Below are 23,546 nucleotides of genomic sequence, written 5' to 3'. Positions count from 1 at the left end.
ACAAAAAAATATAAGAGCCAATTTGTGCATTTGTGCAACTAGTAAGAAATTAATTATACTGTAGATATCTGTAACTGCATTTTGAGCAGAAGTGAATGACAGAGAATTGTAAAATTCTGCTAGTGAATATGCAGTTACAGATATCAAGAATTAACGTTTTCACAAGTGCAAATGTAATTACTGATATCAAAAATGAGCATTTTCACTATTAGTAATTCCATTCCTGATATCAAGAATGAACAACTGAACTAGTGAAATTTGAATTACAGCCATCTATGATTCATATCCTGCAGCTGATTAAAATTCGAAATCACTTGCAATATTTTTAGAGCTTGACAGCCGCTGGTTCCCACCCACTTTCATTGTATAGAAGATACAGAAGATTGCAACGTGAACATTCTTCAAAACATCTCCTTTTGAGTTCCACGGAAGAAAAAAATTGGATGAATCTCTTTAATTTGATTGTTGAATATTGTTATATATCTTTTAATCCTCAACGCTAAACCATCTACATATAAAGCAGCACAATTTCTGCTGTACCTTCATGTAAATAAGTGCGTAATCTGACGCTCACCCCCATTCTCTACTGTGACTCCCCATGACCGACAGACCACATTCACATCCAAGATAGGCTGCCATTCATGGCCGTGAAATGATGAAATGCTGCTATTATAACAGAGAACTAAAGGACTCGCTGTGGCCGATACCTGATCTGCCATGTCTCACGGCTGTCTTTTGTGCCAGTTTTTCATATGTGAAACATCCACTGGCATACAGCTGAAGTTCAGCTGGAGTCTATCATGGCACTGCAGGGATGGGGAACAAACAGACTATCTTTACATCACAGCAACTGGATGCATATCAGGTCTGGCGAATGATAAAAGTTTGATAATACATTTTGCATACTGCTTCATGATCTCATCTTAATTGAGAGATATTACATGAAATATTTGTACTTTTGAAAATTCATTTGTCACACAACATTACCTTTTAATTCAGTCAGCTATATTACCATTTAATTATATTATTAAATAATGTTTTTGACTTGAATAAAACCAGTTATTGTAGATAAACTCACATGAAATCACATGAATCACATTTAAGGATACATGAGAGATTTATTTTTTATTTTTTAACAATTACACAAGATTAACAGGTATTTCTTAACGTTAAGATTGCACTTATTGAATAGAAATTGTCATGTCGTTTTGTGAAGTATTGCACTCTTTTTGCTTCTCTTATTTTGTAGGACTGCACCTATTTCACCAGAAAAGAAATTTTGAGGTGAGATATTTAGCTTTGTTTGTTATACATTGTTCTATATTAATACTGGCTTGATTTATGTGGATGAATTTGAAGAGACGTTTGAGCTGCTCTGTTCAGTAATCAAATGAATCATGTGCTGAATACATAAAATTGTAATACCATGTTTAGAAGAAATATGACTGTGTTCATACCATGTATTGTTAGACATCTACTATTATAATCAGCCATGTATTGTGGATATATCCCATGATGAGCCCTTAAGTAGGTGAAAGATGCCATGTGTGAGCGCAAGTAGAGAAAACCACATCAGATAATTTACAAAACCCTTCAAAAGAAAGTTTAAGTGATTCTGGTCTATAAAGTTCATAAAGAACTTTGCATGTACTGAATACTCCCTATGAATGACCACAGCATATTTTTTTCTAATTATAAAAACAAAATGTACCACAAAGTACCCTGTTGTTTATGGCTATGGTAATGCTACAGCATGCTTTTAGGACATATAGGCTACCATAGTAATACCATGTTTTGTGGACATATACTGTACTGTGGTAATACCATGTATTGTAGACAAATTCCATAATAATACTATGTTTTTGGACATATACCATCATACTTCAGTGTTCTTGGGACATATACCATAATAATACCATGTTTTGTTGACATATACCGTGGTAATGCCATGCTTTTTGGACATATACTGTCGTACTACTGTGTTTTTTTGGACACATACCATGGTAATACCATGTTTTGTAGACATATACTGTGGTAATACCATGTACTGCAGACAGATACCATGGTAATACTATGTTTTGTAGACATATACCGTGGTAATACTATGCTTTTATGGACATATACCGTGGTAATGCAATGTTTTGTGGACAGATACCATGGCAATACCATGTTTTGTAGACATATACTGTGGTAATACTATGTTTTTTGGACATATACTGTCGTACTACTGTGTTTTTGGGACATATACCATAGTAATACCATATTTTGTGGACATATACCATGGTAATACCGTGTTTTGTGGAGATATACCATGGTAATACCATGTTTTGTGGACAGATACCATGGCAATACCATGTTTTGTAGACTTATACTGTGGTAATACTATGTTTTTTTGGACATATACTGTCATACTACTGTGTTCTTGGGACATATACCATAGTAATACCATGTTTTGTGGACATATACCATGGTAATGCCATGCTTTTTGGACATATACTGTTGTATTATTGTGTTTTTTGGACATATACTGTCATACTACTGTGTTCTTGGGACATATACCATAGTAATACCATGTTTTGTGGACATATACCATGGTAATGCCATGCTTTTTGGACATATACTGTTGTATTATTGTGTTTTTTGGACATATACTGTCATACTACTGTGTTCTTGGGACATATACCATAGTAATACCATGTTTTGTGGACATATGCCGTGGTAATGCCATGTTTTGTGGACAGATACCATGGCAATACCATGTTTTGTTGACTTATACTGTGGTAATATGATGTTTTTTGGACATATACTGTCATACTACTGTGTTCTTGGGACATATACCATAGTTATACCATGTTTTGTGGACATATACCATGGTAATGCCATGCTTTTTGGACATATACTGTTGTACTATTGTGTTTTTTGGACACATACCATGGTAATACCATGTTTTGTAGACATATACCATGGTAATACCATGTTTTGTGGACATATACCATGGTAATGCCATGTTTTGTGGACATATGCCATGGTAATACCATGCTTTGTGGACATATACCATGGTAATGCCATGTTTTGTGGACATATACCATGGTAATGCCATGTTTTGTGGACATATGCTGTGTTAATACCATGTTTTGTAGACATATGCCATGGTAATACCATGTTTTGTGGACATATACCATGGTAATTCCATGTTTTATGGACAGCTACCAGGGTAATACTATGTTTTGTGGACATATGCCGTGGTAGTACTGTGTTTTGTAGACATATACCATCATACTTCTGTGTTCTTGGGACATATACCATATTAATACCATGTTTTGTGGACATATACCATGGTAATACCATGTTTTGTGGACATATACTGTGGTAATACCATGTTTTGTAGACATATGCCATGGTAATACCATGTTTTGTGGACATATACCATGGTAATTCCATGTTTTATGGACAGCTACCAGGGTAATACTATGTTTTGTAGACATATACCGTGGTAGTACTATGTTTTTTGGACATATACCATCATACTTCTGTGTTCTTGGGACATATACCATATTAATACCATGTTTTGTGGACATATACCATGGTAATACCATGTTTTGTGGAGATATACTGTGGTAATACAATGTTTTGTTTAGATATACAGTGGTAATACCATAATTTGTGGACATCTGCTGTGGTAATACCATGCTTTGTGGACATATACCATGGTAATACCATGTTTGTGGATATATTTTGTGGTAATACCATGTTTGTGGATATATTTTGTGGTAATACCATGTTTTGTGGTCATTTACTGTGGTAATAGCATATTTGTTGACAAGCACCATGGTAATACCATCTTTTGTGGACACATACATTGGTAATATTATGTTTGTTGACATATACCATGGTAATACCATGTTTTGTGGACACATCCTGTGGTAATATCATGTTTTGTGGACACCATGGTAATATTATGTTTTTTGGACATATGCCATTGTGATACCATTATGCATATTTGAAGTATTCTGGAGTACATTGTAAACACAGTGGTATAGTTCCATGGTTTATATCATGGTACCATGGTGTAAACATATGATATCAATTCATCCAGAGCACCCTAGCAACCCCTTAGCAATGCCCTGGCAACAACCCACAACACTGTAGAATTATGGCAGCAAGTTCCACACCAATTACATTTTCTTAAATTTTAATTTTTTTAAAATGTAAAAATCTTGTCACTCAATATAATGCTCAACATATCATTAATGTAGTGCCTTGAAAAGAAACGTTATAAAATTTTTTATTCTTATTTTTTTTAATTATTCACATCTGGATTTATGTCTTGATGAGATTCTGATCTGTTAAGAGTAACATAACGTTTATTAATGACTTACGTAAGTTAGTATAAAGTGTTATGAAATAATGTTCCTTGTGATTTCTCAGACTCTTTCATCGATATCACGATTTAGCGCCGCAGCTAGTACCGCTGGACTACACCAACCAACCCGACGTGCACCTGCCATATGAGCTGATTGGCAGCATGCCCGAGCTGAAGGTACCGCGCACCTCACTCCTGCCCTACAGAGATCTTTGTGTTCCTCATTAATTATGAATCTTCTACTAATTGATAAGCGTCATCAGATCCCCTTGAACTCAAGAGAACCAAAAGCTTAGTGCCGTTTAATCAAGTGCCTGTAAAGTATTAGTCACTTGCAGTGAGAGTCTGTCACTAAAGAAATGTTTTAGGATAAATACAAGTGTGTTGATGAGCATTTGGTTGTATTTGGATGACACAATTAAACACCAATCTTTTAAATATAAAGTGGTCACACCTTTGGTTACTCTTCTAAGACTCCCGTGTGAACTTGAGGGGAACTAACTTCATGCATCCACCAAAAATCACCAAGACAGCAACTGTTTAAAAGTCATTGAGCAAAAATGGCTCAGAGTCAGAAGAGTGACGTTAGTTCTGAAAAAAGCTCCAATGACACCTGATTAGAAATATTGTTGTCTAATGCAAAGACATTCAGACATTTATAAGTGTCACTGAAGGGTCTAAATACTTTCTGAATACTTAGAATAAAATGTAATCTTTTGTGAAGGATAATCCATTTAGGCAAAGGATTGCTGAGGTCTTCTCAGAAGATGGAGAAGGCAACATGACTTTGGACGACTTCTTGGACATGTTTTCGGTACTGAGTGAAATGGCTCCCAGAGACCTGAAGGCCTACTATGCTTTTAAGATCTACGGTGAGTTGATTTTGATTCTGTTACACAAAAAATAACTACTTACTTGACTCTGTGAAATACTTGCTTCTGATTGGTCAGTTGGCGTTCATTAAAGTGGAAACTACCTATGAAAAGCCCCTTTCATGTCTTTGTTCTTGCGGCTGTCTAATTAAAAGACCCCTGACAGAATGAGAGATTTCAAAGAATTAATTATATAGTATGCTTTTTAGGGTCATTCCTCTTAAAACTTTTGAACTAAAAAAAGAAATAGAAAGTAAATTAAAAAATGAATATTGTTTTGAAATTTGAAGTATTTCTATAAAAGCATTTGAATTTCGGAAATATGCTCTGGTCATGTCACATCAGACATGTTAATATGTTAATACAGGTAAGTCAATTTTGATATTTTTATTAGGTCTGGGTAAAGAATTTTAATTTCAGATGCATTGCGATCTTCATTTGAACAATCTCAATATCGTTTTTTGAACCCCCAGATTAATCTTTTACTATATGAGTAAATCACTTGCATGTGTGACCAAATTTCATGCTATGTGACTAAAAATGTCTGTGATTCACCAGCAGTGACTGTGTAGTTGAGTGGAGAAGTTCAGCACCAAGATCCTTACCATGTGTGTTGAGAGTGAAAGTTTGGTTTGACTCGTTTTGTGTAATTTGTGTCCAAAGATATAATAATAATTGTATTTATTTATCACACAATATACATTTGCACATATACAGTGAAATTCTTTTTTTTCCACATATCCCAGCTAAGCTGGAGTCAGAGTGCAGGGTCAGCCATGATACAGCACCCCTGGAGCAGATAGGGTCAAGGGCCTTGATCAAGGGCCCAACAGTGGCATCTTGGCAGTACTGGGGCTTGAACCCCTGACCTTCTGATCAGTAACCCAGAGCCTTAACCGCTGAGCTGAGATGAGATCATCATATCCATTTGTCATTAAATAATGTCTCTCTTAATATCATTTCTATTCTTTATCGTCTCACTCACATGAGACGAGGACTCTAGTCATATCAGTAACCTTATAAAAGCTGTTTTATTCTACATGGGGCAGGGGCACCCTCATGGGGTATGCCATTTTAGAATCACATGACCAGCTGGCCCCCATCTTCACATAGATCTTCAACAGATCACAGGATCAGTGTGAAGTTCCCTGCTGCTTCAAACGCTCCACCATCATCCCTGTCCCAAAGAAACCCAAAATCACAGGACTTAATGACTACAGACCCGTCGCTCTGACGTCTGTGGCCATGAAGTCATTTGAGAGACTGGTGTTGGCCCAACTGAAGGACATCACTGGACCCTTTCTAGATCCCCTTTAATTTGCTTATTGAGCAAACAGGTCTGTGGATGATGCAGTCAACATGGGATTGCATCATATCCTACAACATCTGGACAGATTAGGGACATATGCAAGGATCCTTTTTATGGACTTCAGTTTGGCTTTCAACACCATCATCCCAGATATTCTCCAGACTAAATTAAACCAACTCTCTGTTCCCATGTCTATCTGTCAGTGGATTACCAGCTTTCTGACGGACAGGCAGCAGCTTGTGAGACAGGGGAAACTCACTTCCAGCACCTGTACAATCAGCACTGGTGCCCCCCAAGGATGTGTGCTCTCCCCACTACTCTTCTCTCTGTGCACAAATGCCTGCACCGCCAAGGACCCCTCTGTCAAGCTTCTGAAGCTACTGTCACCGGCCTCATCCAAGATGGTGACAAGTCTGCATACAGAAGGGAGGTTGAACGGCTGGCTCACTGGTGCATTCAAAATAACCTGGAGCTGAACACGCTTAAAACGGTGGAGATGATTGTGGACTTTAGGAGGAACACCCCAACACTGACCCCGCTCACCATTCTAAACAGCACTGTGGCAGCAGTGGAGTCATTCAGGTTCCTGGGCACTACCATCACACAGGACCTGAAGTGGGAGACCCACATTGACTCCACTATGAGAAAGGCCCAGCAGAGGTTGTACTTCCTTCGCCAGCTGAGGAAGTTCAACCTGCCACAGGTGCTGCTGATACAGTTCTACTCAGCAGTCATTGAGTCTGTCCTCTGCACTTCAATTACGGTCTGGTTTGGTTCAGCTACGAAATCGGACATCAGAAGACTACAAAGGACAGTTCGGACTGCTGAGCGGATTATTGGTTGCCCCCTGCCCTCCCTTCAAGAACCGTCAGGCACAAGAACAGATTTTTCCCACTGGCCATACACAGGAGGAAAAGTAGTTAAATGAAATGGCACCCACCTCCTTACAAAAGCCCCAATAGTAGCTAACAACTTTAAGCGGCACAGCAATACCAATTAACACCTTTATAAAATGCGTAATAGCTATACAACAAGTCACGAGACACAAAGTAGCTCAGCACATCTGAGACAGGAGAGTCAGAGAATGGCATTTCCCAGCACCTTTTATCCCCACAGCTCACAGCAAGACCAATCCAGGCACCTCTCCTTAGTGGTCTCACCTGGTAGTCATTAGAGTGATAGAGCAAGAGAGAGAGAGAGAGAGAGAGAGAGAGAGAGAGAGAGAGAGAGAGAGGAGAGAGACTGAAGACAGGGAAAACACATGCACACACAAAAAACATTCCCACCCCAGAATACACAACCAAAACAAATTATATAATATGCCCACTTGAATACGTCTTAGGACGTAACATTAACCATTAAGCCATGTAGTATGGGGGCATGAAATGTACTTAATAGTAGAAGTGACCAAGCTAATGTAGAGCTCACCTCTCTTCCCTTTTTAGACTTTAATGACGATGACTTCATCTGTAAATCAGATCTGGAGAAAACTTTGAATAAACTGACTCGTAATGAACTGACAGAGGATGAAGTGCGGATGGTGTGCGAGAAGGTCATTGATGAAGCTGATATGGATAATGACGGCCGTTTGTCTCTAGAGGATTTTCAACATATGATCATGAGAGCACCAGACTTCCTCAGGTAAGAGGAAGTTATTATTTCCAGCAGTTATTCCGTTCGTGGTTTGTTTTTGGGGGTGGTTTATATCCTATTGTCCTGTTTAGATTCTTAATGAAATGTTTTTTAACCTATTAAATACGTAACGGCCCAGTATTGGGCAGATAGGGGATGCTAATCAAATTTTTTTTTATTATGGTATTACTCAACAACCAGTTGATTGATCTGCACAAAATAGGTGTCACTTTAAAGCTTAGACTCTTATCTTTACAATATAGCTAATCTAACCAATTCTAAAATACTGTTTTTAAAAAACAAATTAGAACCGTTCCATTTAAAAAAAATTGTGAAGTCACGATCACATCAGTCATATTTAGAACCAGTAAACAGATCATAAACATCACACAGCCATGTGTTATATATCTTTGGAAAGGTCTTGATTAGTAGAATACAACAAGCATTGATTTTGGCTCACATTTAACAAAAACCCACCAATTCACTATCTCAACAAATTAGAATATGGTGACATGCCAATCAGCTAATCAACTCAAAACACCTGCAAAGGTTTCCTGAGCCTTCAAAATGGTCTCTCAGTTTGGTTCACTAGGCTACACAATCATGGGGAAGACTGCTGATCTGACAGTTGTCCAGAAGACAATCATTGACACCCTTCACAAGGAGGGTAAGCCACAAACATTCATTGCCAAAGAAGCTGGCTGTTCACAGAGTGCTGTATCCAAGCATGTTAACAGAAAGTTGAGTGGAAGGAAAAAGTGTGGAAGAAAAAGATGCACAACCAAATGAGAGAACCGCAGCCTTATGAGGATTGTCAAGCAAAATCAATTCAAGAATTTGGGTGAACTTCACAAGGAATGGACTGAGGCTGGGGTCAAGGCATCAAGAGCCTCCACACACAGACATGTCAAGGAATTTGACTACAGTTGTCGTATTCCTCTTGTTAAGCCACTCCTGAACCACAGACAACGTCAGAGGCATCTTACCTGGGCTAAGGAGAAGAAGAACTGGACTGTTGCCCAGTGGTCCAAAGTCCTCTTTTCAGATGAGAGCAAGTTTTGTATTTCATTTGGAAACCAAGGTCCTAGAGTCTGGAGGAAGGGTGGAGAAGCTCATAGCCCAAGTTGCTTGAAGTCCAGTGTTAAGTTTCCACAGTCTGTGATGATTTGGGGTGCAGTGTCATCTGCTGGTGTTGGTCCATTGTGTTTTTTGAAAACCAAAGTCACTGCACCCGTTTACCAAGACATTTTGGAGCATTTCATGCTTCCTTCTGCTGACCAGCTTTTTAAAGATGCTGATTTCATTTTCCAGCAGGATTTGGCACCTGCCCACACTGCCAAAAGCACCAAAAGTTGGTTAAATGACCATGGTGTTGGTGTGCTTGACTGGCCAGCAAACTCACCAGACCTGAACCCCATAGAGAATCTTTGGGGTATTGTCAAGAGGAAAATGAGAAACAAGAGACCAAAAAATGCAGATGAGCTGAAGGCCACTGTCAAAGAAACCTGGGCTTCCATACCACCTCAGCAGTGCCACAAACTGATCACCTCCATGCCACGCCGAATTGAGGCAGTAATTAAAGCAAAAGGAGCCCCTACCAAGTATTGAGTACATATACAGTAAATGAACATACTTTCCAGAAGGCCAACAATTCACTAAAAATGTTTTTTTTTTTTATTGGTCTTATGATGTATTCTAATTTTTTGAGATAGTGAATTGGTGGGTTTTTGTTAAATGTGAGCCAAAATCATCACAATTAAAAGAACCAAAGACTTAAACTACTTCAGTCTGTGTGCACTGAATTTATTTAATACACGAGTTTCACAATTTGAGTTGCATTACTGAAATAAATGAACTTTTCCACGACATTCTAATTTATTGAGATGCACCTGTATATACGTGTGTGTGTGTATATCAGCAGTGTCTAAAACTGAAAATCTCAGAATTGTTCCAAAGCTATTTTTTTTTTCATATATCAAAAATGTTCTATAAAATGAATCAATGCAATTAACCCACATATTTGTCTCTTAAAGTTATGAGAATTTATTTTCGATTTGCCTTTTTAGAAGGTAAATCTTTAGAAAATGCCTTCAGGGTGTAAGAGGTTATTTAAGAGGTTAAATTAAATTTTACCCATTTTTAATAGAGCACTCCAGGTTAAATAGCTATAACTTCTCTCTAGTAACCACATCTGTGGCAAAGAAATTTTGACTTGTACTCCAGTTTGTAAAAACTATGACAATCTCTGCTTTTAGACCCTTTGATCAATTTGGCTTCCATTAGAGCATTATTGATTTAGAAAATTAATTTTAAGATTAATGCATTTTAATTTCATAACAAAATTCCTTCATTAAGTAACCTTCATTAAAATAAACTAAATATTTTCAGTTTAACTTGAAATATTACATTTTTGATGTTATTTTATTATGAAATTGAAATGTGTAAATCTTAAAAGTCTGTACACAGTTTCCTTCTCGGTCTTTACAACCTGAAAGCGAAATTATGTTCTGCAGAAATCAACAGCATGCCACCAATGCTGAAGAGCGAGTTAATTTTAACCCAGAATATTTCTTTAAACTGCATTATCTTCATCTTTTCCAGCACCTTTCATATCAGGATATGAAGCACATCCAAGGTGTTTTTGGGATTGATCGGCAGGACGTTTGTTAACTGTGCAGATGGATGTGTCTGCATGGAATGCTGGAAAGAAGGTTGCTTTTAAATCATGTAAGATGATCAAATTCTGTGCAGTTTCAGGAGTAAGGCACAGATATGACTTGCATCAAAATTTTGAAGAATTTAAGAGGTTTAACATTCAAGAGCATAAAGTATTTTCAAAACTATTTACGTAAAAAAACATTTCAGCACACTTTAAAAATTCTTATCTTATGCTATTAATGTGCCTAAATATGCAAAGTTCAGTTTCTTAACACTAAATGGTCTTTAAAATGGACATAACCACTGACTACCTTCAATACCTGATATTAGATCAAATCAACACCTAAAAATTCATAATACATCATTAAAGATTAAACACAAGTCTCTCTTAAAAGTTTTATTTTAATAAAAAGTACAGATATCTATAAAAACTGTAGATCAGTTTTTCAATGTTTTTAGAAAGTACAGTACAATTTAAGATCTTTTTTTTTGTTGTTATTTACAACTGTTTCTTTTTTTTATACCAAAATGTAATTTAATGATATCCCCAGTTACCTCATAACACGGTCATATAAAATATAACTCTTTAAATGATATGGATGACATAGCAATTTCAAATCAGGAAGAACAAGAAGAAAAGAGACAAACTAAACAGCAAAATATGAAATCTGACCTCCATACGCGTATGAACACTACATTAAGACAAAAAGCGGTTTGTCTGCAAATCCAATAAAAATGTTTCGCCAGCTTTCTGCTATGGTTGTTTTTGCATTGCATCACGTTGAAACACATTAAAGGAATAGTTCACTAAACACTGGCGTAAAACTCTCCCTTTAAGGCCAGATTGATTATTACATCTGAGGTCCAATATTACAGCCGAACATGTTATACAACAGCAGGCTGCCAACTGCAGGTAAAGATGCATCGATGTGCAGGAATGAAACATCTACTGAGCAAATTAAGAACAAATATACACAAAACATACAGGAGGCAAACATCACCTTCATGATGCATAGATTGAGAATGAAAGATCAAGTATTAGTTATTAAGACAAATGGCTATTTGGATAAATGATCAGACATGGGGAGAAGAGAGCTGTTATGGGTATGAATGAAGCTGGGCAACGACTTTGACACTTTCCCCAACTCCAAATATGAGAGAATATGACATATGAACCCAACGATCATCTCCTTCAGGAAAAATAGAACACAAGTGGAAACAGTCATTTTAAGTTGGTCAACATATGAAGGCATGGTTCATCCAAAAATGAGATTATGTCATCATTTACTCACCCTCGTGATGTTCCAAACCTGTATGGCTTTCTTTCTTCCATGGAACACTAAAGGAGATATTAGGCAGAGTAACGATCTCGGTCACCATTCACTTTTATGGTATAAAAAGGTTGCAAATGATGAAAGTGAAAGAAGTCCTTTTGTGTTTCACAGAAGAAAGAAAGTCATATGGGTTTGAAACAACATGAGGGTGAGTAAATGATCAAATAAAATTTGGGGGTGAACTATCACTTTTTTGCAGAAAGAGGAGCTTTAATGTGTAACACTGTGCTTTTATTCTTGGGTAAACCTCAAATAAAAATGTCCAGGTCATTTTTTATTTTTGCATATAGAGAATTAAGCCAATTGAGATTTTTTGCACTGTAACAATATTTATGAAAAGTACGCACCCCACATTTAAAAAAAATTCTTTATCATAATAAGTCCGAAATTTTTGTTGTTTTGTAATTCTCATTTTCAGTAATCATTACTGTACTACAGGATTTTTTTTTTACCGTATTACAGTAAAAAGACAATTTTATTTCATCCGCATAAACTAAAGCATAAGTACAAAAAATACTACCATTATATATAAATACATTACAATTTAAAGAATATATTTTTTGTACCATTACAATAATAAGAAGGATATTTGTGTTGTATTAGAGTAATTAGAATTGAGGAAAATGTGCCTATTTGTCATGAAAATTTTGTCACAAAGCAAGAAATCTCATAGGTCCAAAAAAACAAAAACACTTCATTTTTCTATATGCAAAATATAATTATAGATTTCTGGGTGAAATACGACTCGGACGTGTTCCTGACAGGTTTTGTGAGATTCATCTATTTGGATTCCCAATGAGGGAGAATTTGTTCTTTGATTCAAAACTATTGGGCAATTATAATATAAATCTACTGTAAGTTTCCTTTTTAAACACGAATATGGCAGGTCAAACTCCATGTAAAAATGACTGTCCTTATGATGCACAACTACCACTTGGCACAAACTACACAACACATAGGATCCTGATAAAGTGCATGGAATTCTGCATGGGAGGGGCTTTCTCAAGTATAGCTCTGCTTTCTAGGGTACATAGATGCCCTCTCTTGGCAGCCTGTGTTGCTTTTGGTCGTGCATTCTTGTTAATACTACTAACTAGGGAATTCCACATCCATAAAGGGGCTAAGTGTCAGTTTAATTCAATTCCACTCAATTAAATGAAATCCAAGTGTTTTTAAATCAAAGAGTGCATTCCATTTGGGAACTTTGGAAGTCGTCAGGTCATAATAAAGCAAGTCCTGAGTTTTGGATTTATGTAGAGGAATATTAAAACTAAAGCTAGCGCTACTGCATAAAAGAGTGAACTATTTGGAAATAGCGTCTTGTGCATGTTTTAAGTAAAAACAAAACAAAAATGATGCATGCAAAACAAAACCTTCATTTCAGAGGTTAGTTGTATCAAGGCAGTAAACATGTCGGAATGAATAAACAAGCACGTTTTTCACTCATTTATAATGATCTGGACTGCAAAATCTGGACGGAACGATTTCGTCAATGCAAGACCTTTGGAAAGGGGTCTGCGCAACACCGTGTCCTCACCAGGTGCAACGCAATAAAGCTCGCTCATAAAATTATATTTCAGTCTATTTTTGAAATGTTCGTATTTCAAATGTATAACAAACTTGCATCAAACCTAATTAATTTTTACAATTTAAATAATAAAACTTACGTTGTATTGCTTTGTTAAAATCAATTCAGTATGATGCAAATTTGTTATACAATTGAAATGCGTATATTAAAAAAAATGCATAAATCTTAAAAACAAAGTCGTGATTGTGGTGAGCAACATTGATGATCATTTGGTTATTATATATATGTGATGTTGCACTGGGTAAGCCCGCCCACAGTGAAATCTTACTGGTCCAAAATCATACTCCTCATGTATTTGACATTAAAATCAAATATGTTTTGATTGGCTGTGATTGTGTCATGCCACGCAGCAATTTAGCATTCAGTTTGAACAAACAAATTGCTTGCCGCCAACAACTTTCAAATTGCACCTAGTTAGAACACAGTGCAAAAGTTCAAAGTCAAGAGAGCTGGTACTGAAAAGAAAACTGGGGATAAGTAAAGCAACTTCAAAAAAAAGAAAAGTGAGTTATTATATACCTGTACTTACAATAAGGTCATGTGATTGTCGAAGAATGCATGAGGGTTGAAAATAAAAGGGAATGATAAAGAATGTTCCATATAACTCTCAAATTGTCTCAATGACTGCGGTTAGACTCGGAGAAAGAATCACAACTACTTCCAGATCGCCATGAAGGGAATGGATGGATTTTGGCAGTCGTGCACACAAAATGGAGCACTAAAAACAAAGACGGAGTTATGGGATATTCCTTAGGTGGTGAGGGGACGCCTCGGGTCTTCAGCTTGAATGGAGAACCAATGCAATTCCACCACGGTTTTTTCCGGGGTCATAAGCGAAAGGAAATGGCATCATCGCTAACATGACATTGGAAGAAGATTTGAGGAGGCAGGAACTCCAGCTGCCCGAAGGCTGGAAGCAGAGCGATAAAGAGAGGATAAAAGAAAGAAAGGAGTGCTAAGAGGGAGAGCACAGTCCAGTCATGTCCAGCCCATGATTGGTGGACAGTAAGGCCTTGGTCTTCACAGTAGCACACAGCGAAAGAAGCTGCTCTTTTTCTGCTGTTCAGTGGTAATTTTCACTCCATGATTGCTGCCCTGAGGATTGTTACCCTCCTGTGTGAGCAAAGACAAAAATCCCTATTTTACAACACCAACACTTAAGCAACCGGTAATACTGAGCTACACAACATCTTCCACAAAATTCGTACCAATTTCGTGTCCATCTTTGCTTTTATGTCTCTGGCGAGCGTTAAGAATGCCTGTCGGAAGAATAGAAAACATGTCAACATGGCTGGATTAGACCTTTTAATGTTTTATGAGCTGTAGACACGATAAGAAAAGAAAACAATGAGTAGTCATAAAAGTTATGCTGGACACTTACGTTTTCGACGTTGATGTTAGACTTCGCACTCGTCTCCATGAACTTGATGCCGTATTCTAACGCCAGCTAAATGGGAACAGGCAGAATGGATCTTGAAAATACCAGCATGATGACTGAGCAGTTACGGCCGTCCATTGGTGATGTAAGCAGATTATTATTTAAATCAACATGAAATCATAATTCACACCATTAAACAAATAAAGCCAGAAAAAAGTCTAATTATATACAGTATGTTTTCATTTTAGGCTGCAAGTCACAGACTGTGATGACGCGTTTCCGCCTTATTTAGCAGCGTAAATCTAGCAAACTTTTTTAGATGGTACGTTTTTTTAATATTGAGTGTAGGTTTATAACATTATGCTTTGTGTTATATTACCCTGGACTTAGTTTTAAAAAATTACCACAGCTGTGAGGGGGGTTTCTATTGCAGCTGCTGAGAGAGTGACAGTAAATTTGGCATCTTCTCCCATCTGACTTTCTTAATCAATCTCTCTCTATTTTCTTCTTCTTCTGGAAAGTCATTCAAATGTAATAGTGGAATTTTTTCTTTTGGTCTTAGAGCAAATGGGTCAGTGAAAATAATATTTGCTGTGGTCTCCCATTCACCGCTGTTGAAGTTTACCCTGCAAACTTTTACTTCCACGTTCCAAAACCCAGAGTGTGAAAAAGGTCTATTGTTTATTGTTAGTTCATGTTAAGTAATGTTGTTAAAGGAATATTCGGGGTTCAATACAAGTGAAGCTCAATCGACAGCATTTGTGGCATAATGCTGATTACCACAAAAATTAATTTGGACTTGTTTCTTTTAAAAAAAAAGAAGCAAATATCGAGGTTACAGTGAGACACTTACAATGGAAGTCAATGGGGCCAAATTTTTTTTTTTACGTTAAAATACTCACTGTTTCAAAATTATAGCCACAAGACATAAAGGGTATGCGTGTGGACATGACTTTAGTGTGATAATGACAATGTAATGTCAACAAACCTTAAACCCTAAAATGACTGTAAAAATACAACTTTACAGCACAAATAATACACAAGTTTTACAGAATTAATGTAAGTGCTTTTATAAAATTATAAGCTTCACATTTCTGTCTTTAAACCCTCCAAAATTGTCCCCATTGACTTCCATTGTAAGTGCCTCACTGTAACCTCCATTTTTGCTTTTTTTTTTTTTTAAGAAAAGGAGGGACGAGTTGAAATAATTTTTTGTTGTAATCAACATTATGCCACAAATGCTGTTGACTGAGCTTAACTTGCATTGAACCTGAAATATTGCTATAACTAATGTTAACAAATGGAACTTTACAATAAAGTGTTAAGCTTTAATCAAATAGTAATAACTTGCTCAGCCTCTGAAGCGACTTCACTTTTCAGCTTGGTCAGCTGACCAATCCCTCTTATTTTCAAGCCCATCCATTTCCATTGGATACAGTTAAGTCCCAAGCACACTTTTTACTTACTGAATATCACATTATGGAAGTAAACTATATTGCAAACTGGATTTCCCATGTGAATTATTCGGCAGGAGAAATTTTGCCATTCTCTCCATTATAATGCAAGCAAAACAATATCATACTAGTGAAAAAATTAAGGGACAGTTCACCCAAAAATGAAAATTCTCTCATCATTTACTCACCCTCATGCCATCCCAGATGTGTATGACTTTCTTTCTTCGGCAGAACACAAATTAAGATTTTTAGAAGAATATTTCAGCTCTGTGGGTTCATACAATGCAAGTGAATGGGTGTCAAAATTTTGAAGCTCAAAAAAAAAAAAAATCACATAAAGGCAGCAAAAAAGTAATCCATAAGACTCCAGTAGTTTAATCCATGTCTTCTGGAGCGATCCAATCAGTTTTGGGTGAGAACAGACCAAAATATGACTCCTTTTTCACTATACATCTTGTGTTTGCAGTCTCTCGGCACGATTGTGATTCTGCGCATGCGTCAATCACTAGGAAATGTAATCGAGCTTGAAATCATGATTGCCAAGGAGACTGCTGATTTCAGGATTTATAGTGTAAAAGGTCTCAGCAGACATGGATTTAACCACTGGGGTCTTATGGATTAATTTTATGCTGCCTTTATGTGCTTTTAGGACCTTCAAAGTTCTGGTCACCATTCACTTACATTGTATGGACCTACAGAGCTGAAAAATTCTTCTAAAAAAATCTTAATTTGTGTTTTGCTGAAGAAAGAAAGTCATACACATCTGGGATGGCATGAGGGTGAGTAAATGATGAGAGAATTTTCATTTTTGGGTGAACTATCCCTTTAAGATGGTCTGAGACAACATCCAGTTGAAGATCTGTCAAAAACAGGGTCCACTCACCTTTTCCCCTCTGTCTTTGGACACCTGCCTCTTCTCGTTGATGTCACATTTGTTCCCCAAAATCATTTTCTCCACATCTGCTGATGCATGCTGTGTAAAAACACACACACACACACAAAAAACACACATAATGTGCCATATTCACATAGTGAACTATAACCATCAGATAAACCAAGCATTTTACACACTCACCTCCTCTATGTTCCGGATCCAGTTCTTGATGTTGTCAAATGATTTTTCATTGGTAATATCATAAACCAGCATGATACCCTGAAATCAAACCACAAAACAAATCACAAACAAAACCCCCCACAAAATCTGCAGATATTAAAAACATAGCAAATGACATTCCTGAAATACAGTGTTATCCAGCACACAAGTATGGTATTCCTGAGTGCAATTACACCTTCATACAACTGCCAAGACAAACGTCAAAGTCCTGAAGTTCGTTATACAAAGAATGGAGTAAATACTTCCAGAAGCATCTTACCATTGCACCTCTGTAATACGCCGTTGTGATTGTTCTGAATCTTTCCTGTCCTGCTGTGTCCCTGCAAATAAATCACACAAGCCCTTCTTAAGATCACTCAAGACTCATTTCCTCTGAAATACGGTTAGCGGGTCTGGTAAAGTGGAAGATGAACCCAAGAAAGCAGACCTTCTCCAAACCAGGGCAAAGGGCAACCACTAACATGTGCTGCCGTGTAAAGGAGTTAAACCGGTCATGGTTTCTTTCACTAGTCATACAATGGTTCTTTCTGAACAATCTCACATGCACTTGCAAAACTGAAGTCATCAGGCTGCTAATGTTCAACTAGTGTTGAGAATGACACCGGGAGGAAAGACAGCTAGAAACTCACCATATCTGTAACTTGATCTTCTTGCCATCTAGTTCTATTGTCCTGATCTTGAAATCGATACCTGCAGGAGCAAAGATACAACCGCACAAACTGTTATTAGCTTAAAAACAAGCACATGATCAAATGTCTCTTTATTAGGATCAAACCAGCCTTCGGTTATAAGGAAGTATTTTTAAGTAGTAAAAATGATGCACTTGAGAAGCAACTTAGAAAAAGAGTCCATGAAACCTATAATGCATATGTTGAGCCTAAGCATCAAACCAGCCACGTATTTTTACAATAGAAAGTGGTAGACACATTATTAGCATGACCCATGTGGATAGATTCTTTAAAAGTATTATTTATGATATGCATATGATTTGTAAATAGATTATTAAAGGACAGAAACCATACTGACTTTAAGCTGCCAGTTAAACAGCAAAAGACTAAAAAAAAAACCCCCACTAATTTACATGATAACACTATGCAAAAAGTGTTTTAGACATGGTACGATGGCAATGCTATAACTTCAGGACCCTATTATTCTTTAAAAAGTACCTTGGTGTACATGTAAATATCATGGTATATGTGTAACAGTAGCCAGCTGGTAGGAGCAGGACTGGTTACAGTGGTGCCGTGACCCGGATGGGAGTGAGGTTTAGGAGGGTAAGTATAACGAGAGCCAGCTGGTGCATGATAGCGGTATGTGTAAACCTCACTCCCCTGGCCTCAAGAGGCGCACTAGCGACTGACATTAGAGGCTGTAGCCTTTAGCCTCCTCCTTAGCGTTCCCGCCTCCCATGCCGGAGACCCCGGTTCAAATCCCGCTTGGAGCAGGTCGAGTAAGACTGGTTACAGTGGTGCCATGACCCGGATGGGAGTGAGGTTTAGGGGGGGGTGAGTGTAATGGGAGACAGCTGCTGCGTGATAGCTGTGCGGTATGTGTAAACCTCACTCTCCTGGCCTCAAGAGGCACACTAGCGACTGACGCTAGAGGCTGTAGCCTTTAGCCTCCTCGTTAACACGCCAGCCTCCCATGCCAAAGACCCCGGTTCGAATCCCACTTGGAGCGGGTCGAGCAGGACCAGATACATATGAATATGATTATCATTCAGTACCATTTAATACCTTTATCAAACCATCACTGTAACATAGTTTTTGTACCGGTACTGTCTTATTTTAAAGCCATTTGTCTAATACTGTTGAATTATGTTATTATATCAGTTAAATGTATTATATTTTTTTTAATTTACTATATGGTGGTGAAACTGGCAACACACGAGCTGACATGTTTCATATTTATATTTTGCTTTTAATTTGATATCTAAAATTTCATGTGATAGTCCGAGCTACGTTTATATTTAAAAGCATATAAAACGAGAATAAACATATATATATTATTAACTGTCAAGGTAACTACAACCGGCTAGCAAAGCTTTCCCTTAATTAGACACCATATCAGCATTTAAAAAACAGCATCAAAACTGTCAACATTAAAAAACAAAATATAAAAACATACAAACAAGAGCTGACAGAACCCATTAGCTTAGCCGTTAGCACTACCTGACGTTTCACAAACAATTCGTGCTCAACCAACCCCCTTAAAACGGAGCAATAAATACCTATCGTCGAAATGAAAGTCGAGTTAAAGGCATCCTCTGAGAATCTGAACAACACGCAGGTCTTCCCGACACCCGAGTCCCCGATTAACAGCAATTTAAACAAATAGTCGTAGGTCTTCGCCATACTGGATGTTTTGCGGAAATCCCGCCCGGTTCTTCAGCAGACAGCGCAGAATCCGCAAAACCAGCCACGACTCGACCAATCAAAGGCTTGTCTCGTGAATATTAATGAGGACGTGTTGACGTACCTTCATTACCTTCCTGAAGCTGGCTACCACGCAACCTTATTAATATTCATGACCAAGGACTTCATCATAGTAGTCTGATCTTTCTCCAGTTTACTAACTCAGGTCGTGCGTCACTGTACGTCATGAATATTCATAACGAAAGCCTTCACTATAGAAGGATTCGTAAATTACCTTCCTGAACCTTAATACTTCCACAGCAATAACTTTCATAACTCATGTCTCAAGGTCCACAATAAATGAGTGTATGATTGGTCAAATTCCTTCATGAGACATAGCCAAAGGCGTGTGATTTATTGTACTGAATTTATTTGTTAATATGCATTTCTTCAACATGTGAAAGCAGTTAACATCACAGTTAACATAACAGAGCCCACAGCTCCAGGTTCTTGTGTCGTATCTTAATTCCTAATATTACGTTTAATGTAATTCTCATGAATGTGTAAATCTGTAAAAAATATTTTATAAAAGAAAAACAAAACAAAAACAACAACAACAACAACAACAACAACAACAAAAGTGAAAACAGACTTTGCAGGCACCAGGGACAAAAGTGAAAACAGCTTTTGAGGGCACATATGACAAATGAATAGATTTATGTGTGGAATATAAAATCCATATGTTCTAATACATAATCCCCGTTCAACTTCGTATTCTTTTTCATAAATTCTCATGCATTTTCCAAACCTCACATTAGTAATATACACAAGCACACAGACAAATGTGATATACTAATTGATTTATTTACTGACCCTTTGTTGCGTGCTCTTGCAATACTAACTTAGTTACAACTTACTTCCCTCATGTTCCTACAAAATAAATAAATCAGCATTTACTTTGCGATGCAAACAGTATTGAAAGGGGACAAAATGTATATAGTTATAAAAAGGGACATATTCTTATTTCTTACATGCAATAATGGTAGATAAACATCAATTATTAACCTAATTCCAAAAACATAGCACACTGTACTAAAACCAAAGGGATTTTCTGGGTTAAATACAACTTAAAGGGATAGTTCACCGAGAAATGAAAATTCTCTCATTATTTACTCACCCTCATGCCATCCCAGATGTGTATGACTTTATTTAATCTGCTGAACACAAATTAAGATTTTTAGAAGAATATCTCAGCTCTATAGGTCCATACAATGCAAGTGAATGGTGACTAGAACTTTGAAGCTCCAAAAAGGACATAAAGGCAGCATAAAAGTAATCCATACGACTCTTCTGAAGCAATATGATAGGTGTGGGTGAGAAACAGATCAAAATTTAAGTCCGTTTTTACTATTAATTCTCATCCCTGCCCAGTAGGTGGCGATATGCACAAAGAATGGGAATCACCAAAAACAGAAGAAGAAGAATGTGAAAGTGAAAGTGGAGATTTATTGTAAAAAAAGGACTAAAATATTGATCTGTTTCTCACATACACACACACACACACACGCACCTATCATATCAGCTAAGAAGACATGGATTAAACCACTGGAGTCTTATGGATCACTTTTATGCTGCCTTTATGTCCTTTTTGGAGCTTCAAAGTTCTAGTCACCATTCACTTGCATTGTATGGACTTACAGAGCTGAAACATTCTTCTAAAAATCTTCATTTGTGTTCTGCAGAAGAAAGAAAGTCACACACATCTGGGATGGCATGAGGGTGAGGAAATTATGAGATAATTTTCATTTTGAGTGAACTGTCCCTTTAAACTCATGCCACAGATGCTGTCAATAGTGATTCACTTGTATTTAACCCAGAACATTCCTGTACACTGCAAAAAGGATGGCACATGACTTTATTTAACAAACTAATATAGGTGCATTAAGAAATCATTAGGAACTTAAGAACCAAAATATGGAATGTAATAGTTGGAAATAAACATAAAACACTGTTTGGAATGATTGGCGACTGAAAATGTTCTTTTTTCGGATTTCTCCTCTTGCACATTCACAAGCTGTTGAGCTCTTGAAGTGTTTGATCCAGAACTTCATTCATCTCCAGATTCTGCTGTTTTGCCTGAGCATGACACTCTGAAACATATATTAGACATGTGAAGATTCACCTGCACTGATCGCTGTTATCTGTGCCATTGTCGATAGGGCAACAGGGAACAGTAATATTTGTAATAGGCAATACTATATTTGTGAAGGTGAGAAATGAAACAAGTGGCGAAGTTCAAAGAGCAGGAAATAATGTTTTTATTAAATTTCAGAGGAATAATTAAACATTGAGAGCGAAAAATACATAAGGCACAAGTGAAGATAACAAAGAGAGGCACAGCCAATCAGAGGAAGCCACAGCGTAATTTATGCAGAGCAGCAGTGCTTGAATGATCAAGAGTTAATCAAAGTTCTAGTTCTGTGTTAATATTGCATCTATCACACAGGACAGATGTCCTAACCTGCATATTACAGAATAACATAGCAGCATGATCTTAAAATGTTCAATTCAAGCACTACTGAGATATAAAAGCATCTACAAGGAGGTCATATCACTGAGAGCATGGTCCAGCTCCTCACTCATGGCCTTGTATTTCAGCTTCTGAGTATAGAGTTCATCTTGAGGTCAAAGGTCAAGAGCAGAGAGGAGTTTCGGCCAATGATGATGCATGGAGGAAACAGGAAATAGCAGAGAGAAAATGATTGGCGAGAATGAGTTCAAAAGGACAGAGGCCAGACAGAGAGAAGAAGATAAGTAAAAGGCGGGGAGAACACTGCTCATGCCTTTTTTAAATATTTAATTACACTTTTTATGATATGTAATGTCTCATTATGTGAATATAATGACCCATTTTAATTTGTTATTACAACATGGAACATCATGCCTACTTATATTTGCAAATATTATGGGTAAAACACATGAAACCTGTCACAAACATGTCCGTGTCATATTTCAGAAACTTTTTGGCCGATACAGATTTTTAACAAAAAACTAAAGATACCGATATTTTTGCCAATTAACTTATTTTGTCATCAGATCACTGTTTTACTTAGGAATGCTTAAAAAATGTATAGCTGTGTATACTGTATATAGCATAATGTATACAGTATGTACGTATATAAGCTTTTTACTGTTACAAAAAATAATTTCCAATTTATATAATTTTCGACATCCCAGAAGTCAAAGTCTGCAGGTTTCAAAGTGTTTTGGATAGTTTCCTTCATCATGTAGCCTATAGGTACACTAAGTGCCGCTTTCATAACGGTCACATCTGTTTATGCCGTTTTTTGTTTTTTTTCCGCATTAACGTGAGAACATTAAATTCAAATTAAACAAAAATTAAATATGACATGTTCTTAGGGGTTTCAACCCTTCTACATATTTTGGCTATTATTATTTCTGGATTGTGCACTTGATTCATTAATTGTAA

At 37.0% G+C, this 23,546-nt stretch overlaps 2 protein-coding genes and 1 pseudogene across 6 annotated transcripts in view; 1 reads left to right on the top strand and 2 right to left on the bottom strand.

Annotated features, from left to right (window-relative positions):
* The first annotated feature begins 717 nt into the window (after positions 1 to 717).
* LOC127441457 (calcium and integrin-binding family member 3-like) lies at positions 718 to 10,799 on the top strand (annotated as a pseudogene).
* Positions 10,800 to 11,216: 417 nt separating this feature from the next.
* On the bottom strand, positions 11,217 to 20,088 carry LOC127441455 (ras-related protein Rab-8A-like). 2 transcript variants are annotated; one of them, XR_007897311.1, is made up of 9 exons: positions 19,933 to 20,088; positions 18,332 to 18,392; positions 17,962 to 18,022; positions 17,664 to 17,741; positions 17,472 to 17,561; positions 15,138 to 15,203; positions 14,965 to 15,015; positions 14,286 to 14,869; positions 11,217 to 12,024 (listed from the first exon to the last, which is right to left on the bottom strand). XR_007897311.1 is itself a non-coding variant. In XM_051698909.1 (8 exons), exons 1-8 carry the CDS (start codon positions 20,054 to 20,056, stop codon positions 14,777 to 14,779), a joined length of 624 nt encoding a protein of 207 aa, XP_051554869.1. In that variant the 5' UTR covers positions 20,057 to 20,088; the 3' UTR covers positions 11,217 to 14,776. The 2 variants fall into 2 exon arrangements, 1 of the variants encoding a protein (XP_051554869.1); XM_051698909.1 differs by having other exon boundaries at positions 11,217 to 14,869.
* A 1,681-nt stretch (positions 20,089 to 21,769) lies between these two features.
* Positions 21,770 to 23,546, bottom strand: part of LOC127441453 (tropomyosin alpha-1 chain-like) — a 21,807-nt gene continuing 20,030 nt past the window's right edge. For 2 of the 4 annotated variants that reach the window (XM_051698903.1, XM_051698904.1), the window contains one exon: positions 21,770 to 22,206. In XM_051698903.1, coding sequence (XP_051554863.1) covers positions 22,124 to 22,206 — 83 coding nt within the window. In that variant the 3' untranslated portion in view covers positions 21,770 to 22,123. The other 2 variants (XM_051698905.1, XM_051698906.1) reach the window with 1 other exon arrangement.

Source organism: Myxocyprinus asiaticus, chromosome 5 (genome assembly GCF_019703515.2).
Source record: "Myxocyprinus asiaticus isolate MX2 ecotype Aquarium Trade chromosome 5, UBuf_Myxa_2, whole genome shotgun sequence".
In the NCBI taxonomy this organism is placed as follows: Eukaryota; Metazoa; Chordata; class Actinopteri; order Cypriniformes; family Catostomidae; genus Myxocyprinus; species Myxocyprinus asiaticus.
The sequence above is the reverse complement of the archived record's forward strand: the minus strand, read 5'-3'. Positions and strand labels throughout refer to the sequence as shown.

What these genes read in the sequence shown, in the direction of transcription:
- LOC127441455 (XM_051698909.1), bottom strand. Translation starts at nt 20,056, where the DNA reads ATGGCGAAGACCTACGACTATTTGTTTAAATTGCTGTTAATCGGGGAC. An exon ending in CGTATTACAGAGGTGCAATG is followed by an intron (nt 17,742 to 17,961) that starts GTAAGATGCTTC and finishes GTTTGATTTCAG; the next exon opens with GGTATCATGCTGGTTTATGA. An exon ending in CAAAGATGGACACGAAATTG is followed by an intron (nt 14,870 to 14,964) that starts GTACGAATTTTG and finishes TTGCTCACACAG; the next exon opens with GAGGGTAACAATCCTCAGGG.